This window comes from Brassica napus, chromosome C9 (genome assembly GCF_020379485.1).
Source record: "Brassica napus cultivar Da-Ae chromosome C9, Da-Ae, whole genome shotgun sequence".
NCBI lineage: Eukaryota > Viridiplantae > Streptophyta > Magnoliopsida > Brassicales > Brassicaceae > Brassica > Brassica napus.
The window spans coordinates 50,524,277-50,533,015 of record NC_063452.1 but is presented as its reverse complement, the minus strand read 5'-3'; the positions used below and the strand labels follow the sequence as shown (position 1 = coordinate 50,533,015).

Sequence of the window (8,739 nt, the reverse complement as noted above, 5' to 3'; positions counted from 1 at the left end):
GTAGTTGAAATATAACAACGATTTTACAAGGAATATTTTACATGGATTTTACATGGTTTTAACATAATATTTACAACGACTTTACGAGGAAATTAGGTAAGTTAAAGCACATTGAATACACGTTTTCACCTAAATATAACGGTAACATGTTTCGTTGTAATGTCGATGTAATGATTACGACGTATTTCTCATTCCACGTACATTCGTCGTAAACTTACATGGATTTTATGATGAACACTATTCGTCGTAAATTTACATGGCGTTTAAGACGAAAGTTGGATTCCTCGTAACTGAGTTGTAAACACCATGTAAATTAACGAAGAAATATTTTCGTCGTAAATTTTCGTTGTTATGGGCACGTTTTCTTGTAGTGAAACATAAATTGAAAATTAAAATTACGAGTGTTGAAATTTTATTGATATAACAAAAAAATAACAATTAAAATAGTATATTTATTGTTTCTTAATATGTGTGTATAACCTTAAACATCTTATATTTAAATTCAGAGAGAGTATTTACCAAAAAAAAAGAGTTGTCGTGTTATAAATATAAATAATACTTGATTTAAATTATGATATAAAACAAGATATGTCAATTTCCGAAGGAAACTAGATGCATATAGCTAGGGATGTTGTATTGGGTTGCCCAACCCAACCCAACTCTATTTAGTTTAAGCTCAACCCAAAGTGAGCCCTAACCCTTTTAGAACCCATCATATTATTTGTATTAGGGTTGAACCCTTCCTAACCCTTTTTGAGCCCTTTAATTTTTTTTTTTTATGTAAACACATTTTACTGTAATCTCTTACAAAATTATATATTTTATATACTAATACATATCAAATAAACTAGTTTCTGATTATAGTAATTATCATATAAAAGTTAGATCAAATAAAGTTAAATCAAAGCTTTGAGCCATATAAATAGTAAGAAATTTCATATTATTGATTGTCATTTGTCACAAAACATGTTTTAAAGTTTGAAACAAACCAAAACACTAAACAAGTTTCAAGTCATTATTTATTTTAGTGATTCCTAAATAAACAAGGTCTTTCACGTATTCTTTGCTCGTTGAAGACTGCAGCAACCAGCTTTACTCTCTAGTCTCTACATTCTTGACTTTATTGATCTGTATTGGCCAAAGAAGAATCTATATCAAACAAAGCATATGACAAGTTACAAACCCAAACTAGATTCCACCATAGCTGAATTGAATTGATCAACAAAACTAGAACCAGGCAAACAAGAGACATCTCTCTGGTAACAGATGCAAAGTCTTGTATATGCTTAACCGGACCGAGACTATGGAACTAATACAGACACGTCTGGAACTAATACTCTCCGGATCCATCAAAATACAGCATTAAGAAGCTAAGAATCTATACATTTTCTCAGGTGAGAAGAAGCAAGCACACACATTTTCAAGCAGGTATAAAGACACTAGATCACAAAACCAGAAGCAAGCACACACTAGATCACTCAAGAACAGGACACATTAACAAATAGCAAACATAACATAATCAACAATGGGTTTTGCTGGAAAGCTTTACCTTCATGTGCTAGAGTTTCTAACTTCTGAACTACTTTTTGCAGATTCATCATCTTCACCATTGAAGTAATCTTCAATATCTCCTGCAGTTAATGAATATAAGTTAGATAAAGAACATAAAAAAATCTGTAAGTTAATAATGAAATTTTTACCTTCAAACTCTTCAAATCCTCTTAACCAATTTCGAGTGGCAATTAGTGCTTGCACATTTTTGGGAAGAATTCGATTTCTGAAAGGACTCAAGACTCTTCCTCCAACACTGAAAGCTGACTCAGCTGCAACAGTGGTGATGGGTATGCTCAGTAAATCAGATGCCATTGAAGCAAGATCGCCATATCGATGCTTTAGAATATTTAGCATACTATCATTAGCTTTAGCATTATCCAGTGTGATAGTAAATACTTTCTTCTCCAGTCCCCACCCCTTTAAGCAATCATAAACTGCCTTAGCTATCTCTTCACCACTATGAGGAGGTTTCAGATTACAAAATGCTAGAATTTTATTATTCAACCTCCAATTCTCATCAATGAAATGCGCAGTAATACATATATATCCCATCACAACACTTCGGGCTGTCCACAAATTTGCTGTAAAACACACTCGACCCTTGTGTTTCACCAAAACCTCTATCAACTTAGCTTTTTCTATCTCATATCTCTTGTAGACATCTGCTGCTGCAGTTTGTCTACAGATATGCTGAACATCAGGGTTAAGAAATCTATCTCTTTCCCTTACTTTTTCGTATTCAACGTACTTAAAAGGTAAGTCATGATATATAATTATCTCAGACATCTTCTCTCTATCCGCTTTGTGATCATATTTAGGAGCATCAGGCCTAGGCTTAGCAGGGCATTTGGTTGAATGGCGGTTTAGTGTAGATGTTCCATGGTTTTTCTCTACTACGAACTTAAAACCACAATGATTACATCTAGCTCTTACTTTTCCATCATCCTCTAGTCCTAGATGAGTAAAATCTACCCAACACTTAGCCCTACGTCTTTTACGTACCGGTTTAAATGGCTGAGTGACACTTAGTGTTTGCTCATGAGATTCTTCTTCACCTTTCGACTGCACCTCTATGTACTCGTTTTCAGCATCCATAGCAGCAAGTGTTTCAAGTGATGGGAGATCCATAGTATCAGTAGCTGAAACTCAGTACAAAAACAAGACAAGATTAGTTCACAAGCTGAAAGTATTACTGAAGACAAAGACAAGAACCAAGAAACCGCATAACAAAAACCTTGGCTATCTGGGAATAATAAAAAAATTCTTTCCCACAATCACAAGTCAGATTCTAGAGTCAAGCTGAAACAGAGAAAAGGCTTAAACACTATGAAACATTCTCACACGATATATATACCAGTGACTCAAACACTATAAGAAGCAATCTAAGATAAATCTATGAATTTCAAACACAAGCAAGTAATTCTTCAAAAACCCAGAACATAACTTTCCTCTTGTTCGAAATCTAAACCAAACCCAGATTGATTGTAAGGGCTAACCTGGGTTTGCTCTAGTTCGAGAGATAGAGGCGGAGAGGCTGGCGGAGAGAGAGGCGGAAAGAGACAGGCGGAGAGAGAGAGAGAGAAGCGGAGATAGAGACAAGCGAGAGAGAGAGACTGGCAGAGAGAGACGTCTAAGTTTGAGGAAGAAGAGATCGTCGACGATTTCGAGGAAGAAGAGATCGTCGTATCTGCTGAATTGGAGAAGAAGATATCACAAAACAACGTCGTTTCAACATAAAACATGGATTTATTTTTTATTAATGTAATAGGGCCTAACCCGATTTAAACCCATACTTATTTCAGCCCGACCCTAAATTGGCCCGAAATGCTTTAGAACAATTAATTAGGGTTAGGGTTTTTAGTTTTTATCTATGGGCTGGGCCAACCCTTAATACCTCAGCCCTACACAACATCCCTACATATAGCCTACTCATGACCTACAAAGAACACAACACAACCCAACCAGCTATCTTTTGCCGCCCTATTATATTTACGTTCGTATTTATCCTTACTGTTTCTTTCATTTCCAAGACTCAATAGGGCTATCCCTAATTAAAACACTTTCGAAAAAAACATCCGTAATCCCCAGAAAGAGTAAAGAAAAAGGGCTAATAATAAAATCACATAATCCAACAAGTATATCCACCTTATATCAAATTTCACGTGGGGAAAAGAGTTAAGTTATAGTTATGTCAATTTGACAATGGCAAGTACTGAGCTATCTCTTTCTATTAGCCCGTACTCACAGTAAAATACAGTAATTGGCAATATTTTCAATCTTTAAGCTAATGATTGATTTTACATAAAAAACTGAATAGATCCAAATTGTTTTTTTTTTCTCTGTTTGTCTTCTCGTTAAAAGTAAGCCTCTTTTTTAGCATTCGAGCCGCTCAACGCCATGTTTTCAGAGTCTCCAGCACACACACTCACTCTATCTCTCTTCATTTAATTTGACTATGTTCCACTCCCTCACAGCCTCACTAAATTCCTATATAAATATGAGAGCCTCCCCCATGACTTTCATGCATCAAGTACATGCAGAAACTCCCCTTAAAACCCCTAATTTTGTCTCAAATAAATAGTCAAAATATAAATGGAAAACGAAGGGAGCGCAGGAACGGGAAGCAGTCCTCGTTGGAACCCAACGAAAGAACAGATAACGTTGCTTGAGAATCTTTACAAGCAGGGGATACGAACACCGAGCGCCGATCAGATACAGCAGATCACCGGTAGGCTTCGAGCACACGGCCATATCGAGGGTAAAAACGTCTTTTACTGGTTCCAAAACCATAAGGCTAGACAACGCCAAAAGCAGAAACAGGATCGCATCTCTTCCTTTAATAGTCTCCTCCACAAAACCTCCCGTTTCTTCCACCCTATTCCTTGCTCAAACGGCACGTAGTTTCTTGTCCCTACTCTTATTTGCATACCCGCATCATTTTATTTTATTTATTTATTTAATTTACATCATTTTATTTTTATTCATATCTTTTTTTATCACACCACAATTTTTAAAAAAAAGTTAGAACCTAAACCTATATAATTGGGTTCTTGAATATTACGTGTATTTGTTTTTTTTGTCTAAAGGCTTATTATATTTATTTAATGTGTTCAGCACAAAATCACACCTTCATTTTCAAAATATATAATGTTTTAGAGAATGTTTGTATTTTAAAATTATTTTAGCTATAATAAATACTGTCTAATCAATTTCTTAGTGATATTTTTTTTCATAAAATTGGTGACTTTTTAACGTTATATTTTCAATGATACTTTTTAAAAAAGTATATAGTATATCTTAAGTCTTGTTAATTTAACCAAACTATTATACATTTTGAAATATAGAAGTGTTTCTTCCATTTTTGGTACTTTTTCGTTTTTAAAGTTACTAATTGTAATATTTTTTGTTGTTGTTATGAAGTGGGCTGCGTTAATCCGTACTATTTACATCAAGTAAGAGATCATCATGATCAACATGGAAGTGTATACAGACAAGATCTTCACAGTAGCAAAGTAATGCTTCCAAGTGGTGGCTACGAGAAACGCACTACCACAGATCATAAGAAACATGTTTCAGACATAACAACAACAACAGCTAGAATGTCAATGTCTTCGAGTTCACTCAGATTTGACCGATTTGCCCTTGATAATCACGGTTATTTTAGCGAGGGCATCAACGTCAATACCAATGGACTGAAGACGCTTCCGCTTTTTCCACTTCAGCCTCTGGATGCGGCTAATGACTCTGGTGTTGGAAATTCCAGTTTTTCGCTTCGTCATGATTCTCCGGTGACTTATTGTGGCGATGATGGCGGACGAGGGCAGCCGTTTATTGACTTCTTCTCTAGTGGTTCTAGTAGGTTCGATAATAGTGGAAACGGGTTGTAAGATGGTAGGAGATGGATTGCATCCCTCCACAAGGCCCATCAAATAACAGGCCATAGCCCGACAATTTCGGTTGAGTTTAGTCGGCTTAGCGGCTAAAGACGTTGGCTCGACCCTAGAGTACTTTAAGCCAATCGGCTAAGATGATCAGTCGTACTCGGCTTAGACGAAATAATACCAAGGCCCGCATACTCGGCCTTTAGTGACAGGGCCCATAGGATAAGTGCGATTAGGGCATCACGAACAGAGGCGCTATAAGAGTGGAGGAAGAGGCAACGAGCAGAGGACTTTTGGACAACCTACACACTAAGCGGCTAGATCTAGGGTTTCTAAACGATCATTCTGATCTTGTTGCTTAGACCTCACATCTTGTCTCCTTATTTCCCATCAATCTTGTAACCCTTTGTCGGATTCTAATAAAAACGTCTTTAGTCACCCATCCTGAAGTTCATCATTCCGATCAACTGAATCTCGTACAAACAATTGGCGCCCACCGTGGGGCGACTAAAGTAACGTTCTAGATCTACATGGCTCAAGACGACGCCGCCTTCGGCGCTCCGGGCGAGGAACCGACCCCTACTCCTGCAGCCGCGCCACCCATTACCTCAGATTTCATGAGCTCCGTCATGGCTCGACTCGCTCGCCAAGACGAAGTCCAAAAGACAACCAACGACCAAATCGCTGCGTTGGTCGCGGCGCTCACAGCTCCTGACGGACAGACGAGCCGTTCCCAGCAGATACGACGCCGCCTCTTCAACACAAACCCTACGGCCACCGGAGCCGACCATGTCTCCGACGACTCGGAGCCCAACGAAGCCCTTCTCGCAGATGCTCTCCCAGCAGGTCCAGATCTCACTACAATACGCGAGCTCGCTGAGCTCAAACTCAGCCTTCAACAAATGGGCGAAAAGATCCACCAAGTAACCAGCGCAGCTCCCCAAATAGAGAGTGTACTCGCCGCAACCTCACGTACTCCTTTTACTCGCGCGCTGACTAGCGTGCAACTCGGGAAGATAGAGAAGCTGCGCCTACCCGAGTATAAGCCCGGCGGAGACCCAGTGGAGCATATGACAGCTTTTAACATCGCGATGGCGCGAGCTCGACTCCCTAACGACGAAAGGGACGCAGGTTACTGCCAGATGTTCGTTGAGACTCTTCACGAGCAAGCCCTGACTTGGTTCTCCCAGTTGGAGGAGAACTCGATCGGATGTTTCCGCGACTTATCAGCAGCTTTTCTCAAGACTTACATTATGTTCACCAAGCGCAGCGCCACTGCCTCTAGCTTGTGGAACCTCAACCAAACTAAAGACCAGAGTCTTCGCGACTACATGGAGAAGTTCAAAGCCGTAGTCTCCAGGATTGACATTCCAGACGGTATTGCCATTGACGCCTTGCGAAACACTTTGTGGGTTCGTTCTAAATTCCGGGAGGATTTATACCAAAATCCAACTACGTCGCTTCAGGACGCTATCGCGCGATCCGACAACTTCATCCGAATGGAAGAAGATACCAACGCCATTCTCAGCAAGATGAACGCACCCAAAGCGCCAGCGGCTAAAAACGCCAACACGCGACAAGAGCCGCGCCAGCACGCTCCAAACGACAAAAACGGCCGCAAAGACGGATACATGTATGTCGTCAACGAGAATAACGAACCGATCTCTACTCTCGTGGTTCGCGGAGAGGGGTGGAACAAGTGGGTAAGAGAACTCGAAACATCCGACAAACAAGTCGACACTGTTTGCACCACCCAACCTACGGCGGGAGCCGGATCAGCAGCGGGGCCTTCCAGGACCATCGATCTCACCAAGCACTGCAAATATCACGACGTCAAGGGACACGATACAACGGAATGCAAATCTCTCTACGCACATTATCTCTCTTCTCTCGCGAGCGGCGGGTTTAAGTTCGAGCCCTTGAAAACTAAACCAAAGAACGGTAAAAGCTGGAGCAAGAATAAGGAAAGAAGAGCCCAACGCAAAGCCACAGGAAAAGGACAGCAAAACGATGCTTCGCGACGAGATGACGAGGAACAAGCCCCGAAGGATAACGGCGAGGGAGATTCCTCAGCCGACGAAGAGCACCCGGCTAACCGCAGACGCATCGAGGTGATACTCTCTCAGCAATCCTTGTCGTCCGATGAAGAGAACGACGATGCTCTTGTATTCGGAGATCTGAGAGACGTCCTTAAACGGAAGTTCGAATCAGAAAACGAAAGCACTTCCAAGCACAGAGATCTCCGAACAATGCTGGATGCACGGAAGTCTCGACGCATCTCGGCAAGCGACGCTAACGACAACGAAAGACCAGTTAGCGATCTCCGAGATAAACTCAATTCCGGCGCATGCGATCTTCGCGTAAAGCTCAACCGTTCAAAACCAACAGACTTACGACGACAGTTGGAGCGAGTTAAAGGTCAGTCTCAATCTTCACCACCCGAGACCAGCATATCCAAAGACCTCCGCGCCCTACTGGACTCTAAGCGAGTACAAGCGGGGCAGTCTTTGAACGTTATCATGGGAGGCTCCCCCCCTAACGGGGACTCAGTCCGTTCCGTGAAAGATTATCGTCGACAAGTCGCGACGTCCCAGAAATGGCCGACTAAACCGACAAGTCATCCTCCGATAACCTTCTCACCAGATGACGCTGTGGGTGTCCACACGCCCCATAATGATCCACTCCTCGTCGTCCTTGGAATTGGAGAGTACGATGTCACCAAAATCCTTATCGACACCGGAAGTTCCGTCGATCTCATCTTCCGAGAAACCCTGCAGAAGATGGGAGTCGACCTCGATGACATAAAAGCGTCCTCCAGAACGTTAACCGGATTCAACGGGTCTTCAGAAACTATCTTGGGAACGATCCGCCTCCCGGTGCGTGCATGCGGCGTTACTCGAACAGTCAAGTTTGCCGTCGTAAGCACGAAAGCTCCGTATCACGCTATACTCGGTACCCCTTGGTTACACTCAATGCAAGCCATTCCTTCCACTTACCACCAGTGCGTCAAGTTCCCTGGCACGGACGGGAAGATTAAAACGTTGCGCGGGGACCAGAGAGCCGCCAGAGATCTCCTAGTCGCCACAGTCAAACTTCAGCGGTCGTCATTATCCGTAAACTCAGTATCTACTCCAACCTCAAAAGTCTGCTCTCAAGAAAGCGAAGTCCTAGAGTTACCTATTGACGACGTCGACCAGAGTCGAATTGTGAGGGTTGGCGCGTACCTTTCTGAGGAAATGCAGCAGTCAATTCTGGATTTTCTCAGAAAGAACATTTCCACGTTCGCATGGTCTATGGCAGACAT

At 41.6% G+C, this 8,739-nt stretch overlaps 2 protein-coding genes across 2 annotated transcripts; one reads left to right on the top strand and one right to left on the bottom strand.

Moving 5' to 3' along the window:
• Window positions 1-497: 497 nt before the first annotated feature.
• Window positions 498-2,682, bottom strand: LOC125593042 (zinc finger BED domain-containing protein DAYSLEEPER-like). The gene is made up of 3 exons (XM_048768959.1): window positions 1,701-2,682; window positions 1,550-1,631; window positions 498-1,128 (listed from the first exon to the last, which is right to left on the bottom strand). Exons 1-2 carry the CDS (start codon window positions 2,680-2,682, stop codon window positions 1,552-1,554), a joined length of 1,062 nt encoding a protein of 353 aa, XP_048624916.1. The 3' UTR covers window positions 498-1,128; window positions 1,550-1,551.
• A 1,464-nt stretch (window positions 2,683-4,146) lies between these two features.
• LOC125593043 (WUSCHEL-related homeobox 2-like) lies at window positions 4,147-5,875 on the top strand. The gene is made up of 2 exons (XM_048768960.1): window positions 4,147-4,447; window positions 4,975-5,875. Exons 1-2 carry the CDS (start codon window positions 4,147-4,149, stop codon window positions 5,439-5,441), a joined length of 768 nt encoding a protein of 255 aa, XP_048624917.1. The 3' UTR covers window positions 5,442-5,875.
• Window positions 5,876-8,739: the final 2,864 nt, after the last annotated feature.

Bases quoted from the DNA above. Each gene is read 5' to 3' on its own strand.
- LOC125593042 (XM_048768959.1), bottom strand. From the start codon at position 2,682: ATGGATCTCCCATCACTTGAAACACTTGCTGCTATGGATGCTGAAAAC. The intron at 1,632-1,700 runs GTAAAAATTTCA...CATTAACTGCAG, and splicing joins AGGATTTGAAGAGTTTGAAG to GAGATATTGAAGATTACTTC.
- LOC125593043 (XM_048768960.1), top strand. From the start codon at position 4,147: ATGGAAAACGAAGGGAGCGCAGGAACGGGAAGCAGTCCTCGTTGGAAC. The intron at 4,448-4,974 runs GCACGTAGTTTC...GTTGTTATGAAG, and splicing joins CCCTATTCCTTGCTCAAACG to TGGGCTGCGTTAATCCGTAC.